We start from the raw sequence: 24522 nt of genomic DNA, 5'->3' as shown, positions 1-24522 counted from the left end.
AGAAAAGCCTGTGTTTTTATTCATCTTGAAATGCCGAACCTTAAGTAAGGATAAGCTTTTATCTTTAACATTGAGTTGCTGTCCTTTTCCACGTCTAGAGTGTCCTTACAGTGCCCAGCATAATGTCCTAGAGCCTCTGCGTGACTCCCGGTCTCCTCTTCTGGTTCTTCATGTCTAATGTATTAAATATCTTGGCTTCAGTTGGGGTTGGTTTTAGCTGAGACCTAACTTAGGGGGGGAACAAAAGACCTGTAAAAAGCAGTTTTAAAAAGTGTCCTGACCATAGCTTTTCTTACTTCTGTTTTCCTCAAATTTTTATACAGCAAATAGCTGGGTGGGATCATCCTCCCATATTATTGGTAGGATTCCTGCCCCATTTTAAGACACATCCAGTACAGTGATACCATACCCTCCACCCTTTGAGCCCACTGGCCTGCAGACATCACTTGACATCAGCATTCGTATCAGTTTTATCAGTTTTAGTTCAACTAATTCAGTCTATTTGATGTTGTCAATTGATTATTCTTTAGCCTATTGAGAGCCTTTATTGGTAGAAGATTTTATCAGACACTGATTTTACAATTGGTTCCTTTTATTTTATTTGGAGACAAGGTCTCACTCTATCCCCCAGGCTGGAGTGCAGTGGCGCGATCTTGGCTCACTGCAACCTCTGCCTCCAGGGTTCAAGCAATTCTCATGCCTCAGCCTCCCGAGTAGCTGGGATTGCAGGTGTGAGAGCCACCACGCTCGGCTAATTTTTGTATTTTTAGTAGAGACGGGGTTTTGCCATGTTGGCCAGCCTGGTCTTGAACTCCTGACCCCGGGTGATCCGCCCACCTCAGCCTCTCAAAATTCTGGGATTACAGGCGTGAGCCACTGTGCCTGGCAGTTCCTTTTATTTCAAATAACTCTTGGTATTTTCAGTCTCAAGGAGGAAATCACGAAAATTATTGTTTTTGTTTGGTCTTCTTCTGTACCATAATTAGTTGTCAGTATATTTAAGACAACTAAGGTAATGAAAGATGAAAAGGCTACAATTTTGCCACTTCTTTACCCTTTCCTGGCACTCATCTAGCTTCCACAACACAGGAAGCCATCTCTTTGATAGTGGCTTTGAATAGCACAGAGAGGGTCAAATGCATACAAACACATGCCTTGTTCTGTTGCCCAGGCTGGAGTGCAGTAGTGTGATCTCGGCTCACTGCAACCTCCGCCTCCCAGGTTCAAGCAATTCTCCTGCCTCAGCTTCCCGAGTAGTTGAGACTACAGGCGTGGGCCACCACACCTGGCTAATTTTTGTATATTTAGTAGATACAGGGTTTCACCATATTGTCCAGGCTGGTGTCAAACTCCTCAAGTGATCTGCCCGCCTTGGCCTCCCAAAGTGCTAGTATTACAGGCATGAGCCACCGTACCCAGCCTGGTCTGGCAGTTTCTTCCTTGTCATAATATATTGGTTCTTTGTTGTGGTTAGTTCTCCTTTGAAGATGTTGCTTCTTCTAAAGCCTTCTCAGGTTGTGATTGATACCTCTCTCATATCCCTTTACCTTTGGGGCTGGAGAAGCAGTTGATTCCTGCCTATTCTTCATAGTCATTTCTACATAATTCTCCTTCCTACCTTCTTAAAATACCCCCAGGTTTAAGTTTATGCCATCAAACTACACTGTCTGCCACCCTCCTGGTTGTTGTCATCTGTAGACCTCTGGGTCAATCCCTCTCATTCCTTGAAGATTTTTAGCTATTGGCTTACTAATACCACTATCACTATTTCTATCATAATTCTTTTTTTAATTTCTTTTTTTTTTTTTTTTTTGAGACTGGGTCTCACTCTGTCACCCACACTAGAGTGAAGTGGTGTGATCTCGTCTCACTGCAACTTCCGTCTCCCAGGCTTCAGTGATCCTCCCATCCCAGCCTCCCGAGTAGTTGGGACTACAGGCGCGAGCCACCACTCACAGCCAAATTTTGTGTGTGTGTGTATTTTTTGTAGAGACAGGGTTTCGTCATGTTTCCCAGGCTAGTCTTGAACTCCTGAGCTGAAGCAATCCTCCTGCCTTGGCCTCCCAAAGTGCTGGGATTATAGGCATGAGCCACCATGCAGATTCCTATCATAATTCTTGATGACTTCAGTAGCCACATAGATGACCCTTCCAATACCCTGGCCTCTCAATTATTTGATCTCCTCTTTTCCAGTAGTCTCATCTTCCACCATAACTTAGCCATTCAACCCCAAAATCATACCCTAAACCTTGACATTACCAAAGACTACACCCTCTTCATAATCTCAATTTCATGCATCACCAGTTACCACCATCAATCTTGCTAGCTTCTTTTCTTTAGTATCCCTATTTCAGTAATTCTTTGACCCACTAGGAATTTTTGTCTTACTGTGTAAGACAAAATGTGTTTTCACTCTTTTGATAGCCTTATTTTCCTCCTCATCCACGTTAGATTCCTTGGTAACTCATTACAATCACTCCTTTGCATACACACTTAACTCCCTCTTTCCCTTTGATACACTGGTGGAAAAACTCTAAACTTAGTTCATTCCAGCTCTAATTACTTGGTCTACTTGCACAGCTAAATATGGCTGGAGAGAAACAACCATGCCGGGCACAGTGGTTCCTGCCTATAATCCCAGTACTTTGGGAGACCAAGGCTGGCAGATCCCTTGAACTCAGGAGTTCGAGACCAGCCTGGGCAACATGGTGAAACCCTATCTCTACAAAAAATACAAAAATTAGCCAGGTATGGTGGATTGCTTGAGCCCAGGAGGTCAAGGCTTCAATGAGCCATGGTCATGCCACTGTACTCCAGCCTGGGCAACAAAATAAGACCCTGTCTCAAAAAAAAAAAAAGAAAGAAAGAAACAACTATAATAACTGGTCTTATTTTAAGTTTATGACCACTCATTTCAAGTGGGTCCTCAGTACCTTCTAGACATCTAGTACATTTCCCTAGTCTGTGCCATCTTTCACTCTTATAAATTACTATTTCACACCATTTTTTTCCTAAAATTTTCTGTACTTCCTCTCCTTCCTCAGTTTCAACTGAGTCTTGCTTCCTGTTTACTAAAAATAAAGAAGCAATCAGAAGAGAATTTCCAAAACTCCACCACCACATCTGTGGTGATGGGTCAAAAGAAATACTGTTCTAGAAGGTCAGAGAATTACTCTTTGCCCATCTACTCTGCCTCTTCCCCTGTTGCAGTCTGTGCTTCTAAATCCAAGCCCTCCAGTTATTCTCAAGATCCTATTACATCACTTTTATCTAGGACATCACTCTAGGAATTAACAAGAAATTATTTCCGCTCTCTCCTGCATCTCCAGTTTTTCACTCTCCATGAATTATTCCTGAGTGTACAAGCATGTTGTTATATTTCCCATACCAAAACAAAAGAAAAAACACTCTTGTGACTCACGTGCCTCTCTGGGTGGTAGAAATGGGTGGTAGAGTTAGGAAAAATCATTAAAAAGAATAGTACAGATTTGCCATCTCCATTTCTTCTGTTCTTGGTCTCCCTTGAATTCACTCCAAGTCAGGCTTTCAATCCCTACCATTACTGAAACAGCTCTTGTACCGGTTACTAATGCTAACTGTTGCTAAATCTAGTAGTTGTTCTCAGTCATAACCTTACTTGACCTATCAGCAGTATTTGACACATTAGTCACACTCTCCTTGAAACTTTGTCATTTGACTTCCAAGAAACCATTCTCTCTCGGTTCTCACTTCATTGACCGTTCCTTCTAAGTCTCTTTACTGTCTCTTCCCCACTTCCCAACCTAAAATGCCATAGTGCCCAGGGGTCTGTCATCAGACCACCTCTCTTTTTTTTTTTTTTGAGACGGAGTTCGTTGCCCAGGCTGGAGTGCACTGGTGTGGTCTTGGCTCACCACAACCTCTGCCTCCCAGGTTCAAGCGATTCTCCTGCCTCAGCCTCCTGAGTAGCTGGGATTACAGGTGCCCGCCACCATGCCTGACTAATTTTTGTATTTTCAGTAGAGACAGGGTTTCACTATGTTAGCCTGGCTGGTCTCAAACTCTTGACCTTCTGATCCACCCACCTCTGCCTCTCAAAGTGCTGGGATTATAGTAATGAGCCACTGCGCCCGGCTACCACCTCTCTTTCTATACTTCTTTGTTGATTGCATTGTTTTAGTAATCATCTACATACTAACAGCTCATATATATATATATATATATACACACACACACACACATACATCTTGCCCACACCTTTCCTCTCAACTCTAGATATGTATATTCAACTGCCTTTTTGATATCTCCATTTATCTATTAACAGGCATCTCAGTAAGATTCCTACCCCTCAAGCCCCACCCAAACCTGCTCCTCTTGCAGTATTCCTGTCGCCATATATGGCAACTCTCTTAAAAACCTTGGAGTCATTCTTAATTCTTTACTCTCTCACCCCAGCTGTAATCCATTAGCAAATCCAATGAATTGCCTTTATCTTCGAAATATATCCAGAATCCAACTACTGCTCATCATCTCCACTCTTTATTTCTCTGCCAACTACCATCATCTCTCACAAATTATTGTAGTGCCCACCTGACTGTTCCCCCTTCTTCTGCCCTTCCACCTTATAACCTATTCTCAATTCTGCTGCCAGAGTTATCCTTTTAAAATGTAAGTCCCATCATATACCTTCACAGCTCAAAGCTCTTCAGTGGCCTCTCATCTTTCTCCAAAACCCAAAGTCATCTTTTTCTCATGGCCTACATGGCCTTCCATGATCTAGTTCTCTAATAGGTCTCTGACCTCATCTCCTGTGATTCTCCTGGTTGCTCATTCCATCCAACTATACTGGCCTCCTCACTGTTCTCAAACACTCCAAATATACTTCTGCCTTAGGACTTAGTACTTGCTGTTGGTTTTGCCTGGAGACCATTCTATATATGAACAAAACAGTAACCCTCTGCCTAACACCAGCTTGCTTTTCTCCCTAACTCTGCTTTAGACTTTTTCATAGCACTCTTAACTATACGACATATCTGATACACTATATATTTACTTAACTGTCTCTGCCCAATTGAATGTAAAGGTCCATAAAGACAGGAACTTTGTATGTCCTAAGCACCAAGAACAGTACCTACTGTATAGTAGGCAGTAATTATTTGCTGATTTAATCAATTTAAAAATATATTGGTAGCCCAGTGCCCACTGTGGGTTGAGCAGAGCGGTGGATTCTCAGTTCAGCAGTAGAGGAGCTTAGATTCCAGCCAGTAGAAGAGTCATTGTGCTTTCAGTGAGGGACAACATGAAGGAGAAGCAATTTCAGTAAATACTGTCAGTGCTACTCTAATGATAATATCCTTCAACCATCTGAGCCTGTACCCAATGGGATATATTAAATTCTAAAGAAATGACCAGTTTCCAAGGACTTTTCCTGAATGGTTCAATATGTTAGGTTCTTTCATGTTCAGTATGAATTCTCTGACATTCCCTCAATTTTTTTGCACAGAATCAGTAGGTACACACCTCATCTAGGCATCTCTGGAAATGTCCATACAGTATAATATTTCAGTTCTTGATCTCAAAATAAATTGCCTTTAATCTGGCAAAGCATCAGTTAAATGACTCCCTCATGGTTTCTTATTACCTTAAATATCATTTCCATGATCCTCCCTAAGTCTGTGGTTTATGGCAAGATATCTTCCATTTGGTCCTCCTACATACCACCCTTAAGAGTTGAGCCTACATTTTTGTCTGCAGTTTTGGTTTCCCTGCAGCCCTTTTCCTGAAGGGAGATGACATGGTAAGACTCCAGTGAGAAAACAAGTTTGTCTTTTATTAGCATCAGTTTTTTCTTTTTCTTTTTCTTTTTCCTGAGGCACGATCTCGCTTTGTTACCCAGGCTGGAGACCAGTGGCATGATCTCGGCTCACTGTGGCCTCCACCTCCTGGGCTCAAGTCATCCTCTTGACTCAGCCCCTCTGAATAGCTGGGACTACAGGCGCCCGCCACCACGCCCAGCTAATTTTTTGTATTTTTAGTAGAGACGGGGTTTCACCATGTTGGTCAGGATGGTCTCGATCTCCTGACCTCATGATCCTCGCGCCTCAGCGTCCCAAAGCGCTGGGATTACAGGTGTGAGCCACCACGCCTGGCCCAATTTTTATATTTTTTGTAGGGAGGGGGTTTCACCACATTCTCCAGACTGGTCTCAAACTCCTGGACTCAAACAATCTGCCAGCCTCAGCCTCCCAAAGTGCTGGGATAACAGGTGCGAGTCATCACACCTGGCCTCATCAGTTTTTTCTTATTGGGGAACAAGACTGTAAGCCTGCAGATATCTGTGTAATAAAGGTACCTGAATATACAGGGCTTCAGCAATTTCTCTCTTTTTTTTTTTTTTTTTTTTGAGATGGGATTTTGCTCTGTTACCCAGGCTAGAGTGCAGTGGTGTAATCTTGGCTCACTGCAGCCTTTACCTCCTGAGTTCAAGTGGTCCTCCTGCCTTAGCATCCCAAGTAGCTAGGACTACAGGCATGTGCCACCATGCCTGGCTAATTTTTAATTTTTTATTTTTTGTAGAGACAGTGTCTTGCTATGTTGCCCAGGCTGGTCTTGAACCCCTGGCCTCAAGTGATCCTCCCACTTCAGCCACCCAAAGTTCTGGGATTACAGGCAGGAGCCACCATAGCTTCAGCTCTGTTTCAACTCTTAATATGAATTTCATGAAAGTCCTTGGTCTGATAAGGGAAACTTGGTATGAAACAAGTTACAGATTGGCCAGGGATATTACCTAGCTTCTTTTCTCTACCTTTGACCTTGATAGAAGCAGTTTATATCTTCATGATTGAGTGGCTAAGCACCACTACTCCTCTTCTATTTCATGTAGCTTCTGGATCTCAGGAGAAATTAGTCTTCTGTAGAAGGAGGAAGTAAGCCATAGATCTCTGTGGGAAGGTTATTCCTATAAAGAGCACACACACACTGAAAGCTTATCCAAAAAGGAGGCAACACGACAGATACTCAGAGAGATTGCAAGTGGCTGCTCTCATTGCCCTTCCTTATAACCTGTTCTCAATACTGCTGCCAGAGTTATTCTTTTAAAATACTATTATTCAGCCAACCTCCCACCCTGAAGAAGACCCAGGGCTTAAAACTTCAAATTGCCTGTCACTGTACTGCTGCATGTTCTTCTTTCTCCAGACTCCTTATCCAGACCAAGACGAACAGTATTCACTAGAGCCATTGAGGGCCGTGAATTACATTGGCAGGATAGCCACCTACAGCGAATAATCAGCAGTGATGTTTATACAGCTCCTGCCTGCCAGCGGGAAAGTGAAAGACTACTCTTTAATTCCCAAGGCCAGCCACTGTGGCTTGGTAAGTCTAGCCCTCCTCGAAGAACTTTAGAGCCACCCTCACTTCATGCCAGGCCCAAATGAGCCATCTTCATACGTACCTGCAACTCAGACCACAATTTGGACAGTTTTCACACAGATCTTTTGAGGCTTTTATTAGGGATATTTATGTGAAGCCTAAGCCATTTGCACGTATACTCAGTTGTGATACAGCAACCTCAAATAAGAATTTGCATCCTGTCCTCTAAGCTTTGAGGGGGTGAAAGGAGTTAATGCATCTGAAAGAGCATTTACAAAGCAATTAGGCCTCAGTTCACAGCTTGTCTGAGTTATTGAGCAACAATAGTCTACTCAATAGTTATTAAGCAACATTATAGTCTACTCTGAAATTACATGTTTTGCTAAAAAAGCACTAATTTGAATTTTTTTAAATCTCTTATGCTAGTAAGTAGACACAATCTGCATTTGTCACCAAGCAGTCTTCCTTTTCTCCTCCCCACCTTCCTACCTTCCTTCATGATAACAGGATAGAGCTGTTGCATTGTGAGTTTAAACCCTCCTCTGAAATAGTTTCCTGGCTTTCCCTCAATCAACCTGTCCCTGACTTTATCACAGGATACCCATTTCAAAAGAGACATTCTTTTTTAAAATATTCATTTTCCGAGCCTTACAGCAATGACATACATTTTCATTGTCTTCTCCCAATTCCCTACCTCCATCTCTCACACCGTATCTTTGTCTTGCTCAAGATTTTGCTGAATCTAGATATGCCTGTCTCTCTCTTAAAAGCAATAGCCAGACACACTGAGTCACCACCTGAAGTTTCCTCTGATCATCTTTCTTCTCCTGTGATCCAACACTTCTAAAACGTAAATCTAATAAGCATGTGAAAGAATATACACCTCATTAACAAAGATGCAAATTAAAACAACACTGAGTTAGCATTTTTTGATTTTCAAATGGTCAGGTGTTTTTAATTAAGATAATTAGTTTCTGGTGTAGGAGAGGTTACATGGAGCTAGGTACTCTCATTTACTACTTATAGGAGTGTAAATACTTACAGTCTTTCTGAAGGGTATTTCTTCTTATCAAAAGCCTTTAAAATATGTTCATACCATGTGATCCGGGAATTCTACATGTAGGAATTTATCCTGAGCCATAGTTAACTAAGGATATGCATATAGCTAAGGGGCTCATTACAGCATGGATAAAAATAAGGTACAGATGAGAAAAATTGGGAACCATATAAATGTCCAACAATAGGGGATTGATTAGCTCAATAGATATACCTGTATTCACCAGAATTATATGTAATCATTTTTAATGTTATAGATGTATATTTGATAACATGGAAAAATATTTACAATGTGTTATTAAGTGGAAAGGCCAGTTACAAAACAGTAAGTATACCATCCCATTTTTAGTAAAAACTTACTAGGCTGGGCACGGTGGCTCACGCCTGTAATCCCAGCACTTTGAGAGGCTGAGGTGGGTGGATCACCTGAGGTCAGGAGTTTGAGACCAGCCTGGCCAGCATGGTGAAACCCCGTCTCTACTAAAAATACAGAAATTATCCGGGTGTGGTGGCATACATCTGTAATCCCAGCTACTCAGGAGGCTGAGGCAGGAGAATTGCTTGAACCTGGGAGGCGGAGGTTGCAGTGAGCCGAGATCACGCCACTGTACTCCAGTCTGGGTGACAGAGTGAGACTCCATCTAAAAAAAAAAAAAAAAATTACTAGAAAAGTGTGAGCAAATATACATGACACTGGAAAGAGTGATTATTTCTGATTTTTATTTTATATTTATTTATATGTATTTTCAAATTTTCTGCAATTCTATAATTTTTAATTTTATCCTTAAGAAAGCACGAAATAAACCATAAAGCTTGTTATAATTACTCACCTATTTGTAAGTCTTTGGTTTGGTAGTCTTCCATTATCCCTAAGGTAAATTCAGACTCCATAGAATGGCATTCAAAGCTGTTCACATTCCAAACTCTACCATTTCCAGGCTATCTTAGGCCACATAACGTAATTTTAACTATATGGAACTATTTGCCATACTCTGAAGATGGATGCTATTAATATATTGAATAATTTTTATGCTTTTACAATATGCCCTTGCTTATGTTTCCTTTGTCAGGAATGTCGTTCCCTGTTTGTCTACCTGTTTGAAATCTTACTTGTCCTTCAAAGCATAGCTCAAACATTATTTTCTCTATATATATTTCCATCGTGTTACTTCTTTTTAGCTGCTTCATAATTACATTTATGTATCATTTGTGAGCTCTTTGAGGGCAGTGACCATTTCTTATTCATCTTTGTACTTTCTTTGCCCAGCATACTCCCTGGCATATAATAGGTTTTCAGGAAATGTAGGATTAATTAAATGAATGAGACTTTTCCCATTAGGCAGTTACTTGCTACCTCCATTGGTTTCCCATAGTTTGCAAAGAGGAACTACATTTTATTATCCTACTTGTGTGTCCCTTTCTACACCATAGACCACGCTGAGGCTGCAAGGTAGCTCTTTCAAGATATCACCTGTGATTTATTCAACTTTTTATATCTTTAAAGATAAAGACACAGTTCCTAGTATACAGTAGGTGTCAGGTTGAATTTGAGGAACCGGACTGAATACAAACCCTCTTTGTCAGGTATAAATTTTCCTGATTTGAAATTTTAACTAGACCAAAATATCTTCTTCTTACTTGGTAGAGCATGTGCCTACAGCCTGTGCTCGGGTTGATGCCCTACGTTCCCATGGTTATCCAAAAGAGGCCCTCAGACTCACAGTGGCCATTATTAATACTCTGAGGTTGCAGCAGCAGCGGCAACTGGAAATCTACAAGCATCAGAAGAAAGGTATAGTAATTAGGAGCCATCTAACCCTAACCCCCTTAGGCCCAAAGCTGATGAGGATCCTCAGGGGATACAAGGCCCGGAAGAGCTAGGGAATTCCGGGTCATTCTCCTTGCTGTGTGGAATGCCTCACTTTATCTTTATGAATCTCAGTTTTCTCATCTGTTAATTTGGGAATAATACCTGTTTGCCTCCCTCATAAGGCAGTTAGAAGGCTCATTAAGATCTGGTATGAGAAGACCATTTTTAAACTGTAAAGCTGTGGACAGGCATGGTGACTCACACCTATAATCCCAGCACTTTGGGAGGCCCAGGTAGGAGGATTGCTTGAGGCCAGGAGTTTGAGACCAGCCTGGGCAACATGGTGAGACCCCATCTTTACAAAAATAAAATAAAGCCCGGGCATGGTGGCTTAAGCCTGTAATCCCAGTGCTTTGGGAGGCCGAGGCAGGCGATCACCTGAGGTTGGGAGTTCGAGACCAGCCTGACCAACATGGAGAAATCCCATCTCTACTAAAAATACAAAAAATTACCGGGCATGGTGGCACGTGCCTGTAATCCCAGCTACTTGGGAGGCTGACACAGAAGAATCGCTTGAACCCGGGAGGCGGAGGTTGCAGTGAGCCAAGATCACACCATTGCGCTCCAGCCTGGGCAACAAGAGCAGAGCTCTGTCTCAGAATAAATAATTCATTAATTAAATTAAATATGCCAGGCACAGTGGCTCACGCCTGTAATCCCAGGACTTTGATAGGCTGAGGTGGGTGGATCATTTGAGGCCAGGAGTTCAAGACCAGCCTGGCCAACATAGTAAAACCCCAGTTCTACCAAAAATACAAAAATTGTCAGGCATGGTGGCACATGCCGGTAGTCTCAGCTACTCTGGAGGCTGAGGCACAAGAATCGTTTGAACCCAGGAGGCAGAGGTTGCAAGGAGCCAAGATCACGCCACTGCACTCCGGCCTGGGTGACAGAGTAAGACTCTGTCTCAAAAATAAATTTTTAAATAAAATAAAATTAGCAGGGCATGGTGGCATGTGCCTGTAGTCCCAGCTATTCAGAAGACTCAGGTATCTCTTAAAACAAAAACCTGTAAAGCTCTATCCACATATGCACTACCAGCAGGCAACCCAAATGCAGACCACGTGACGTTATAGCTGGCTGGTATGTTTGTGGCCAGCCCTATCAGCCCAAAGCAAGACATTAGAGAAGCTTTTATTTGACTCTCAGGGTCAAGGTTGGAGAGACTGATGAGACCACCCAGCAGGGACAGACAGCAGTTTGTCTCTATCATTGTCTAAAATTTTAACCTGCTTGTTTCCAGAACTGTTGCAGAGAGGAACCACAACCATCACAAACCTGGAGGGCTGGGTGGGCCATCCCCTGGATCCCATTGGCTGCCTGTTTCTCACTTTGACTGAGGCCTGCCGCCTGAATGATGATGGCTATCTGGAGATGTCAGGTACAGGGGTCAGCCTAAGGCAAACCAAGACTGCCCTTGTTGGCTAGAATGGTGGCTCACACCTGTAATCCTAGCATTTTGGGAGGCCAAGGTGGGTGGATTACTTGAGTTCAGGAGTTCAAGACCAGCCTGGACAACATGGCAAAACCCTGTCTCTACAAAATATTAGCCAGGTGTGGTCAGTCACCTGTAGTCCCAGCTACTTGGGGGCTGAGGCAGTAGGATCACTTGATCCCAGGAGATCGAGGCTGCAGTGAGTCAAGATCACACCACTGCACTGCAATCTGGGTGACAAAGTGAGACCCTGTTTCATTAAAAAAAAAAAAAAAAAAAAAAAAAGACTGCCCTTGTCAGCCCTTTTCTCCCTTCCAGACTCTGTTCTACCTCCTTTTGAAGTTTTTTTCCCCCTCTTGTCCAAACTAGAGCACCCTGAGAGGTTTCTTCATACTTGCCCATTTCCCACCTTCCTTTCCTACCCTTTGGTCTGGACTTGTCCTGATTTCACATTTTACCTTGCCAGCCTTCCTTGTTCCTTTTATTTCCCTATCATAAATGCCTAAAGAATGTAGTCCAAGAAGAATAACAAGTGATAGAGAAATTTTAGCAGTCAGAGGCGAGAACCTAGAGCAGTCTGAAAGTGGGAAAGAACTTCCATTAAGAATCTGTGTATCCCTTGCAATTGCATAATAATATTTTCTGGTTTCCTTTGAACTTTCTTCCACATGATGGTTTTGTACCAATTTTACAAATAAGAAATAGAGGAGAATAATTTAATAGAGTCTCAAGACTCTATTAGAGTAGCCAAGAATAGATAGAGACAAAATTGATTCTTTCTTCTTTATGCCTTCACTTACCATATACATATATCTACTTTAGTATTTAGCGTGCTACATCACAATTTATTTACAAATAGTTCTCTCTTACTAGACTGTCAGCTACTTGAAAACAAATTATGACTTCTTTATCTTTGTGTTCCTAGCACTTAGTGGAGGACCTGACATTTAACAATCTTTCATAAATATTTATTGGATAGATGAGGGAGAAAAGAAAAGAAACCAAGACTTTGACGTTTAAACCGTGCTTACTTCCTGAAATTGTGTACCCAGTGGTGGAGCATATGAGATAATAGTAACATAAACATTGCAAATGTTAAAAAAGTAAGAGTTTAACTATAGGGATTCAGATTTCTCTGGGTAGAGATATAAGGGATGGCCCCAAGCCAAGTGAGGGCTGCTCCTTATCTTCCCTCTGATCCCTTGCAAAGTGAATCATCATCTTTGGTCTGTTTCATCTGTACAGTGACATTTACATCTTGGAAACCTGAGTTTGCACTTTGGTTTATTCATTCACCACTAACACATAGCAATACCTAGAACAACAAGATGGTCTAATCCCTTTAAGATGTTCACATTCTATGAAAGAGACAGAAACAAAAACAGACAATTACAGCATTACATAATGTGCTAGCAAAAGATAAGATTTTATACTTCCCTAACTGGCTTAGCCAGTTCATATATTAACAAGGAGGTGGGCCGGGTGCAGTGGCTCTCGCCTGTAATCCCAGCACTTTGGGAGGCCAAGGCAGGTGGATCACCTGAGGTCAGGAGTTGGAGACCAGCCTGGCCAACATGGTGAAACCCCGTCTCTACTAAAAATATAAAAATTAGCTGGGTGTGGTGGTGTGCGCCTGTAATCCCAGCTACTCAGGAGGCTGAGGCAGACGAATTGCTTGAACCCGGGAGGCGGAGGTTGCAGTAAGCCAATATCGTGCCACTGCTCTCCAGCCTGGGAGATGGAGCAAGACTCCATCTCAAAAAAAAAAAAAAAAAAAAAAAAAGGAGGTGGGGCTGGGCATGGTGGCTCATGCCTATAATCCCAGCATTTTGGGAGGCCAAGGTGGGAGAATCACTTGAGCTCAGGAGTTCGAGACCAGCCTGGGCAACATAATGAGACCCTATCTCTACAAAAAAATTTTAAAAAATATCTGGGCATGGTGGCATGTGTAGTCCCAGCTACTCAGGAAGCTGAGGTGGGAGGGTCGCTTGAGCCCAAGAGGTTGAGGCTGCATCAGTGAGCCATGATTGCACCACTACACTCCCACCTTAGCAACCGAGCAAGACTCTGTCTCCAAAAAAATTAAAAAAAGAAAGAAGTGAGAATCTTTGTGGCTCTATGTAACCTTTTTTTCAATATATTTTCCTTACTCTTCTGGGGTTCTGATTCAGCTTCCCTGTGATAGCTGTTGACCAAGCTGTATCCCAAAGGTGGGAGGGAAAGACAGAAGACTAGGCCGGACACGGTGGCTCACACCTGTAATCCCAGCACTTTCGGAGGCCGAGGTAGGCAGATCACCTGAGGTCAGGAGTTTGAGTCCAGCCTGGCCAACATGATGAAATCCCCTCTCTACTAAAAATACAAAAATTAGACAGGTGTTTTGGCATGCTCCTATAATCCCAGCTACTTGGGAGGCTGAGGCAGGAAAATCGCTTGAACCGGGGAGGCAGAGGCTGCAGTGAGCCGAGATTGTGCCACTGCACTCCAGCCTAGACAACAGAGCAAGACTCTGTCTCAAAAAAAAAAATAAAAAAAAGAAAGAAGACTCTACCAAGCCTGACCTAAAGAATTTGGTGCCCTGTTGCCCTCAGATATGAATGAAAGCAGACCCCCTGTGTACCAGCATGTACCTGTGGCTGCAGGTTCCCCAAACGGCAGTGAGTCCTACCTGTCATTGGCCCTGGAAGTTGCATTGATGGGCCTGGGTCAACAGAGGGTAATGCCTGAAGGCCTCTACGCACAGGACAAGGTATGCCGTAATGAGGAGCAGCTCCTGAGCCAACTCCAAGAGCTGCAGCTGGACGATGAGCTAGTGCAAACACTGCAAAAACAATGCATCTTACTGCTGGAAGGTAAGTAGAAAAGAGTCTCTTGTTACAGTGTCTTTGGCCCATGACCCTGAGCTCCCCTCTCCAATAGCGTACAAGTACAGGAACATTTATGACATTAAAATGTAGTGAAGGTTCCCATGATTAGCAAACATGCATGAGATATTGGGGCTCAAGTCCAGGCTAGCAAATGGAAGCATACAGATAAATAACTGGCTGGCTTATCTTCCTCCAGGAGGTCCTTTCAGCGGTCTGGGAGAAGTCATCCACCGAGAGAGTGTTCCCATGCATACCTTTGCCAAGTATTTGTTCTCAGCTCTGCTGCCTCATGATCCAGACCTGTCCTATAAATTAGCCTTACGTGCCATGAGGTGGGTAGCCCTTTCCCAGTCCAGTTGCCTCCACCAAAGCAGAAGTGTCCAGTGCTCTTTTTCATTGCTTATTTCACTTTCTTTTCTTTCCCTCTTTGTCATTCTGTTGGACCTGCTACCAAGTGTACCTTAAAATGGCTCAGATATTTTTATGTGATCTAGGATTCGTATCTGGATTCCTTGTTGGTGACTTGGTTCCCTGGCAGTACTTATGGTTGATTGTCTGAGGAAGCCCCTGAGATGTTAATAAATAAGGAGCATTTAAGACCTGAGTCTTCCTGTTCAGTGGTTAGTCAGGCAAGCTGAGAAGGGGTCTGAGCCCTTCTGTAGTTCAACTGAATCAAGGTTCCCAGAGCACAGGTCCCCAGAAGAAGCTGGGGGAAGTAGAGATAAATATGTTTACCCCAAGACTTGAGAACAATGAGCTATGGGCATCTTGTTTCCAAGCTAGAATAGGATCCTTGGTTTAGGCAGTTAAACCTCTGGGATGTGGCAGACTGTACAGAAGAAGAATTTTAGTCAGACTGTAAGGCTGGGAGAATACCCTAGCTAAAACAGGAAATTCCTTGGCATGTATTTCTTATACTTTTAGAAATAACCAGGCTGGGTACAGTGGCTCAAGCCTGTAATCCTAGCACTTTGGGAGGCCGAGGCAGGTAGATTGCTTGAGCCCAGGAGTTTGAGACCAGCCTGGGCAGCGTGGTGAAACCCCGTCTCTACAAAAACAAAAAATACAAAAATTAGCCAGGCATGTTGGTGCACACCTGAAGTCCCAGCTACTCAAGAGACTGGGGTAGGAGGATCGCTTGAGCCCGGGAGGTCAGGGCTGCAGTGAGCTGTGATTGTGCCACTACGCTCCAGCCTATGCGACAGAGAGAGACACTGTCTCAAAAATAAATAAACAACCCTATGTTTCTTTTTTAAACTGTATTAACTTTTCTCTTTTTTTTACAATATATCATACTATTCAACCCGATAGCTCTTGAACTGCCTTTCACATCCATTTGTAATGGAAACTATTCAGCGTTGAGTTCTCAAGTGCCCAGGCACTCACCTCATATAGTGTATAGTACCATAGGTTTAAAAACCTTCAAAGCTCTTAGTTAATCCTTTCCTCTCCCCAGTTCCTCCCCAGCAAAGAGCAAGCTTCTCTAAGGTGGCTCAGAAGCCCAGGGTCTGGATGGTGGCTGATGATTCTTCCTGGGTCTTCCAGGTTACCTGTTTTAGAAAACTCAGCTTCTGCAGGCGACACATCCCACCCTCACCATATGGTGTCTGTGGTGCCCAGCCGTTATCCTCGCTGGTTCACGCTTGGACACTTGGAATCACAGCAGTGTGAACTGGCCTCCACCATGCTGACTGCTGCCAAAGGTGAGCATAGATAGACCTTAAGCTCCAGCATCACCCATCTGCCTGCCCAGCCATGGCATGTCAAAGGCTTGGCCCTGCAGTCTCCTGAGGAAGAGAAGCTCCTTGACCATTTAGAGTGATAGTGATCCTCACTTTGATTGCTGCCATTAGAAAGAGCACCTGGCCAGGCGCAGTGGCTCACACCTGTAATCCCAGCACTTCGAGAGGCCAAGGCGGGCAGATCACGAGGTCAAGAGATTGAGACCATCCTGGCCAACGTGGTGAAACCCCTTCTCTACTAAAAATACAAAAAGTAGCTGGGCATGGTGGTGAGCGCCTGCAGTCCCAGCTACTCGGGAGGCTGAGGCAGGAGAATGGCGTGAACCCGGGAGGCAGAGCTTGCAGTGAGCCGAGATCGCGCCACTGCACTCCAGCCTAGGTGACAGAGCAAGACTCTGTCTCAAAAAAAAAAAAGAAAGAGCACCTGGATCCAAGCCAAAACTTTACCCTAGTTACTAATTGTAGGATACCGAATATGTAAAATTAAATGATCTTTAAGTTACTTCTAAGTCTAACCTTCTGTTTGATAAAATCACTTCACCTTTCTACACCTCAGTTTCAAATCTATAAAATGGGGATCATTGTCAATGACCTGTCAGCCTCCCAGGGCCACTGGAAGATCTAATGAAGTGATGACTAAGATAGAACTGAACTCCTTACAGATATAAGAGTTGGTGATTTTTTTTTCAGTGCCCTGGTAAAAGATAGGCAGTCCAAAGTGATTCTCAGGCCTTTAAGCTCACATACATCCTGTTAGCTATGCAGGTTTCACCACAAACACAAGTGAAAGTAAGCCCCTATATAAGAAGGAGCTATGATAAAATGCTAGCCACCATGAGCTCCTGAATATTTTAGACCAGGAAACTACATGGATTTTGAAGTTTTTTTTTTAATTAAAAATAACTTTATGTGGTATCTTCTTATTGTCCCCCCAAAAATACATGCTCATTAGAGAAAAGGTAAAAGTTACATATAAATTAACATAAAAATGATCAGCAAACAAATGCAAAAATAGAACAAAGCATATGATCAGACAGTTCACAGAAAAGGAGATACAAATGGTTTTTAGACAACTAAAATACCTGGTATCACATTAGAAATACAAATTAAAATTAGCCTGAGATAACATTTTTTACTCATCTTATTGGCAAAAATCAACAAATCTGATAATGTGCATTCGTGTGAGGAGTGTCAAGTGGGGAGTGGTGGTAGCCTGCATGGAGTATCAGATTCCAAGCAGGATAAGGAGGAGGACTACAGATCTAAGGAAATCAATGAACCACAAGCCTAATAAACATGAAGAAAACTATACCAAGGCACATCATAACCAAAATGCTTAAAGCCAATAATAGAAGAGAAAATCTACTTAAAAGCAATCAGAGTAAAAAAGATACATTACAAAGGACAAAAAAACAAGTATGAGAACAGATTTCTAATTAGAAACAATGTAAGCCAGAAAACAGTGGGAAAAAAAATCCCTTAAAGTACTTTAAAAAAAAAAAAAAAGTATCAGACCAGGCACGATGGCTCACACCTATAATCCCAGCACTTTGGGAGGCCAAGGTGGGCAGATCACTTGAGGTCAGGAGTTTGAGAACATCCTGGCCAACATGGTGAAACCCCTGTCTCTACTAAAAATAAAAAATTAGCTGGGCATGGTAGTGCACACCTGTAGTCCTGGCTACTCAGGAGGCTGTGGCACGAGAATCGCTTGAACCTGGGAAGCATTGGTTGCGGTGAGCCGAGATCACACCACTGCACTCCTGCCCGGGTGACAGAGTAAGACTATCTCAAAAAAAAAAAAAAAAAAAAAAAACTGTCAAACTAGAATTTTATACCAATGAAAATATATTTCAGAAACAAAGATGAGGCCAGGTGCAGTGGCTCACACCTGTAATCCCAACACTTTAGGAGGCCAAGGCAGAAGGATCACTTGAGACCAGGAGTTTGAGACTAGCCTGAGCAACATAGCAAGATCCTGTCTTTACAAAAAATTTGGAAAATTAGCCAGGTATACTGGCAAGCACCCATAGTCCCAGCTACTCAGGAGGCTAAGGTAGAAGGACTGCTCGAGCCCAGGAGTTAAGAGACTGCAGTAAGTTACCATCATGACACTGCACTCCAACCTGGGTGACAGAGCAAGACCCTGACTCTTAAAAAAAAGAGAGAGAGATGAACTAAAAATCTTTTTCAGACAACCACAGTACAATTAGAAAGCAATAATAAAAAGATATTTTAAAATATCTTAAGTTTTTGGAAGTTAAACCACATACATGTATATTACTCATGGAGCACAAAAAAAAATCACAAGAAAATTAGAAAATCTTTTGACTGTATGAAAATGAAAGCACAAGTCAAAATTTGTGGAATGTAGCTAAGGTTTTACTTATAAATTTTTAGCAATAAAAGAAAAATGCTTCAAATCAGTGATCTCAGATTTCACTTTTTTTTTTTTTTTTTTTTTTTTTTGAGACAGAGTCTCACTCTGTTGCCCAGGCTGGAATGCAGTGGCGCCATCTCCGCTCACTGCAAGCTCCGCCCCCCCGGGTTCATGCCATTCTCCTGCTTCCGCCTCCCGAATAGCTGGGACTACAGGCACCCGCCACCATGCCTGGCTAATTTTTTTGTATTTTTAGTACAGACGGGGCTTCACAGTGTTTGCCAGGATGGTCTCGATCTCCTGACCTCGTGATCCGCCCACCTCAGCCTCCCAAAGTGCTGGGATTACAGGCATGAGCCACTGTGCCCAGCCCAGATTTCACTTTAAGAAGTCAGAGGCCGGGCGCTGTGGCTCACGCCTGTAATCCCAGCACTTTGGGAGGCCGGGACGGGCGGATCACGAGGTCAGGAGATCGAGACCATCCTGGCTAACACGGTGAAAACCCCGTCTCTACTAAAAATACAAAAAAAAAATTAGCCGGGCACGGCGGCAGGCGCCTGTAGTCCCAGCTACTCGGGAGGCTGAGGCAGGAGAATGGCGTGAACCCGGGAGGCGGAGCTTGCAGTGAGCCAAGATCGCGCCACTGCACTCCAGCCTGGGGGAAAGAGCGAGACTCCGTCTCAAAAAAAAAAAAAAAAAAAGTCAGAAAAAAAACCCAAGGTAAGCATAGGAAAGGAAATAATAAAGATGAGAGCAGACAGGTGCGGTGGCTCATACCTGTAATCCCAGTACTTTGAGAGGCCAAGGAAGGCAGACCACTTGAAGCCAGGAGTTCAGGATCAGCCTGGCTAACATGGTAAAACTCCATCTCTACCAAAAATACAAAAAAAAAAAAAATTAAGTGGGCATGGTGGCACGCACCTATAATCCCAGCTACTCAGGAGGCTGAGGTACTATAATCATCTGAACACAAGAGGTGGAGGCTGCAATGAGCCAAGATCACACCACTGCACTCCAGCCTGGGCAACAGAGTAAGACTCTGTCTCAAAAAAAAAAAAAAAAAATCAGAACAAAAATCAATGAAATAGAGAATAATCAATGAAACCAAAAGCTGATTCTTTGAAAAGATCAATTAAGGCCGGGCACAGTGGCTCATGCCTGTAATCCCAGCACTTTGGGAGTCAAGGCAGGTGGATTGCTTGAGGTCAGGAGTTCGAGACAAGGCTGGCCAACATGGCAAAACCCTGTCTCTACTAAAAAATACAAAAATTAGCCGGGCCTGGTGGTGGGCACCTGTAATCCCAGCTACTCGAGAGGCTGAGGCAGGGAGAATTGCTTGAACCGGGGAGACAGAGGTTGCAATGAGCCAAGATCATGCCACTACACTCCAGCCTGGAGGACAGAATAAGACTCTATCTCAAAAAAAAAAAAAAAAAGAAAGAATGAAAACAACATAAATCAAATTTAAATCCCTGTCTAGACTGATCAAGAAAAAAGGAGATAAAAGGCAGAAATGACCAATATCAGAAATGAGAAAGGTGATATCACTACAGATTCTAAAGACATCAAAATGGTAATAGGAGAATATTACAAACAGCTTTATGCCAGTAAATTCAACAACACAGATGAAATGGACCACCTCCTTCAAAAACAAAACTGTCAAAGCTCACTTAAGAATAAATAAAAGCCAGGGCCAGGCTCAGTGGCTCACGCCAGTAATCCCAGCACTTTGGGAGGCCGAGGCGGGCGGATAACCTGAAGTTAGGAGTTTGAGACCAGCCTGGCCAACATGGCAAAACCCTGTCTCTACTAAAAATACAAAAATTAGCCAGGCGTGGTGGCATATTCCTGTAATCCCAGCTACTCAGGAGGCTGAGGCACAAGAATCACTTGAACTGGGAGGCAGAGTTTGCAGTGAGCCGAGCTCGCACCACTGCACTCCAGCCTGGGCGACAGAGCAAGACTCCATCTCAATCAATCAATCATTCAGTCATTAAAGGCCAAAGTGACTCACACCTGTAATCCTAACACTTTGGGAGGCTGAGGTGGGAAGATCACTAGAGGACAGGAGTTTGAGACCAGCCTGGGCAACATAGCGAGACCCTGTCTCTGCTAAAAATTTAAAAACTAGCTGGACATGGTGGCACCTGCCTGTAGTCCCAGCTACTCAGGAGGCTAAAGCCAAGAGGATTGCTTGAGCCCAGGAGTTTGAGGTTACAGTGAGCTATTGTGCCACTTCCTGGATGAGAAAGTGAGACCCTGTCTCTAAAAACATAAATATAAACAGGTAGGTGGGTCGAAAAAAAATGAACCAGCTATATGTCCAAAAGAATTGCAAGCAGGAACTCAAACAGATAGTTGTACAACAGTGTTTATAGTAACATTATTCATAATAGCCAAATGTTCATCAACAGATGAATGGATAAACAACATGTGGTATATATAGACAATAGAATATTATTCAGCCATAAAAGGAATGAAAGTCTGATACATGCTACAACATCAGTGAACCTTGAGAACATGCTAAGTGAAATAAGCTAGACACAAAAGGATAAATATTGTATGATTTGACTTACATGAGATACCTAAAATAGCTGCAGGTCGGGAAATATCAATGGATTCAAAGCTAGTGCGTGAACGTTTGAAGAACAGGATATTCATATAGTCTCAAGGTATCTCTTCACAAAATATTTATCAATCATAAAGGAAAAATGTATAACTTTACAATCGAAACCTGGCCAACACCACTTTAATCAACTGATCACGGTTAATATCAGAAATGGATGAAGTCAAAAACATAGATTACCTGATAGGAAACAATAAGAACTCAGCATCACTTCTGTGACGTTATAGCCAAAAGTGCAAATGTACATCTAATAAGGAAACATCAGGAATACCAAATTAAAGGACATACTACAAAATAACTAGCCTGCAAAAGTGTCAAGGTCATGAATGTCAAGGAAAGATGGGGAAATTTTTCCAAATTGAAGAAGACTTAAAGACACATGACAAACAGTGCAACACATGAACTTGTATAAAATCTTTTGCTATAAAAGACATTTTGGGGACAATTGGTGGAACTTGAGTGTGGTCAGTGGTAGGTGGTGGGAATATATCTGTTAATTTGCTGCGTTTGATGGTTGTGTTGCGGGGGTAGAAGAGTGTCTGTAGGAAATACTACAATAATCAGGAGTGATGGAGCATCAAGTCACTTACTTTCAAATGGTTCAGAGAGAAGAAAAAAAATCTCTGTTCTATTCTTCAAACTTTTGTGTAAGTAAAATTATTTCAAAATAAAGGATTTGTTTTAAATTTTATTTTTTAGTAGAGACGAGGTCTTGCTATGTTACCCTAGCTGGTCTTGAACTCCTGGCCTCAAGTAATCTTCCCACCTTGGGCTCCCAAAATGCTGGGATTACAGGTGTGAGCCACAACACTTAGCCAAGGAAAATTATTATTTTTATTTATTTATTTTTATTTTTATTTTTTGAGATAGCGTCTCGCTCTGTCACCCAGGCTGGAATGTAGTGGTGCGATTTCGGCTCACTGCAATCCCTGCCCCCCGAGTTCAAACGATTCTCCTGCCTCAGCCTCCCGAGGAGCTGTGACTATAGGTGCCCACCACCACGGCCAACTAATTTTTGTATTTTTAGTAGAGATGGGGTTTTGCCATGATAGCCAGGCTGGTCTCAAACTCCTGACTTCAGATGATCCACTCACCTCAGCCTCCCAAAGTGCTGGGATTGCAGGCATGAGCCACCATGGAAAATTTTTGATAAAAAAATGTTTTGACAAAGGTGTGGAGAAACCTTTTTAAAACTCAACTATATGTTGTCTATAAGAAACCCACTTTAAAGACACAGATAGATTAAAAGTAGAGATGGAACCAATAACCTAAATATAAGAGCTAAAGCCATAAAACTCTTACATGAAAACATAGGAATAAGTCTTCATGACCTTGGGTAAGCCAGTGGATTCTTAGCTATGACATCAAAAGCATGAACAACAAGAAAAATACGCAGATAAATTAGACTTCATCAAAATTTAAATCTTGTGTGCATCAAAGAGCATTATCAAGAAAGTGAAAAGAGCAGCCAGGCGTGGTGGCTCACCCCTGTAATCCCAGCACTTTGGGAGGCCGAGGTGGGCAGATTACCTGAGGTCAGCAGTTCGAGACCAGCCTGGCCAACATGGCAAAACCCTGCCTGTACTAAAAATACAAAAATTAGCTGGGTATGGTGGTACATGCCTGTAGTCCCAGCTACTCGGGAGGCTGAGGCAGGAGAATCACTTGAACCTGGAGGCAGAGGTTGCAGTGAGCCGAGATCATGCCACTGCACTCCAGCCTGGCCAACAGAGTGAGACTCCATCTCAAAAAGAAGGAAGAAAGAGAAGAGAAGAGAAAAAAAAGAGAAAAGAGTCAGACATGGTGGCTCACACCCATAATCCCAGTGGCTTGGGAGGCTGAGGTGGGAGGATCACTTGAGCCTGGGAGGTCAAGGCTGAGCCATGATCACACTACTGCACTCCAGCCTAGGCAAGAGTAAGACCTTTTCTCAAAAAATAGGCCGGGTGCAGTGGTTCATGCCTGTAATCCCAGCACTTTGAGAGGCCGGGGCAATCACATGAGGTCAGGAGTTTGAGACCAGGCTGACCAACATAGAGAAACCCTGTCTCTACAAAAATACAAAAATTAGCTGGCCGTGGTGGCAGGTGCCTGTAATCTCAGCTACTTGGGAGGCTGAGGCAGAAGAATCACTTGAACCAGGAGGCAGAGGTTGCAGTGAGCTGAGATCGTGCCACTGCACTCCAGCTTAGGCGACAGAGTGAGACTCTGCCTCAAAAAAAAAAAAAAAAAAATTTAAAATTAAAAAAAAATTATAAAATAAAATCAATAATCTAAGTTTGCACATTAGTAAAATAGAGAAAGAATAAATAACAGTTTATAAGTTAAGCTTCCACATTGGGAAAATAGCGAAAGAAGAGCAATGTAAATCTAAGTTAGCAGAAGAAAATAAATAACAAAAATTAGAGCAGAAATCAGTGAAATTGAAAGTAGAAAAACAGTAGGCAAAAATCAATAAAAGCAAGACTGGTTCTTTGAAAAGATCAATAAAATTGATAAACCTTTAGGCTAACCAAGAAAAAAAAAAGAGAGGAGATCTAAATTACTAATATCATAAATGAAAGAGGGGCCATCTGTACTGATCCCCATGGACATTAAAAGGATAATAAAAAAATGTTTTGAACAACTCTATGCCCACCAATTTGATAACTTAGATAATTAGATGGACCAATTTCTTGAAAAACACAATCTACCAAAACTCACAGAAGGAGAAATAAATAATCTGAATAGGCCTATATTTGTTAAAGAAATTGAATTAATAATAACCTTCCAAAACAGAAAGCGCCAGGCTCAGATTATTTCACTAGTGAGTTCCACCAAATATTTAAGGAATAAATGGTACCGATTCTCTAAAGTCTCTTCCAGAAAATAGAAGCAGAGGAAACACTTCCTTACTCTATGAGGCCAGCATTACTCTAAAACCAAAACTAGATAAAGACATTACAAGAAAGGAAAAGTACAGATCAGTATGACTCATGAGCATAAATGCAAAAATCCTGAACAAATTTTAGCAAATCAAACCCAACAGTTTACAAAAAGAATGAACCACAAGTAGGATTTATTTCAAGTATGTAAATTGTCTCAACACTTGAAAATCAATTAATGGAATCCGTTAATTCCATTAATGGAATTTATTCTTTCCACAGGCAAAGAAGAAAAGTCATTCATCAGTAAATGCAGGAAAAGCATAACTGAC

General features: G+C 42.5%; 1 protein-coding gene across 3 annotated transcripts in view; it reads left to right on the top strand.

Moving 5' to 3' along the window:
* ZSWIM5 (zinc finger SWIM-type containing 5) overlaps positions 1 to 24522 on the top strand; it is a 176199-nt gene that overhangs the window by 141771 nt on the left and 9906 nt on the right. Inside the window, exons 6-11 of one of the 3 annotated variants that reach the window (XM_032160637.2) lie at positions 7177 to 7353; positions 10052 to 10198; positions 11520 to 11657; positions 14303 to 14563; positions 14775 to 14910; positions 16124 to 16281. In XM_032160637.2, the coding sequence (XP_032016528.1) occupies positions 7177 to 7353; positions 10052 to 10198; positions 11520 to 11657; positions 14303 to 14563; positions 14775 to 14910; positions 16124 to 16281 (1017 nt within the window). The remainder of the gene's footprint in view (positions 1 to 7176; positions 7354 to 10051; positions 10199 to 11519; positions 11658 to 14302; positions 14564 to 14774; positions 14911 to 16123; positions 16282 to 24522) is intronic. The other 2 variants (XM_032160638.2, XM_032160639.2) reach the window with 2 other exon arrangements.

This window comes from Hylobates moloch, unplaced genomic scaffold, assembly GCF_009828535.3.
Source record: "Hylobates moloch isolate HMO894 unplaced genomic scaffold, HMol_V3 SCAFFOLD_8, whole genome shotgun sequence".
NCBI classification, from domain to species: Eukaryota; Metazoa; Chordata; class Mammalia; order Primates; family Hylobatidae; genus Hylobates; species Hylobates moloch.
This window is presented reverse-complemented; position numbering and strand designations above follow the sequence as displayed.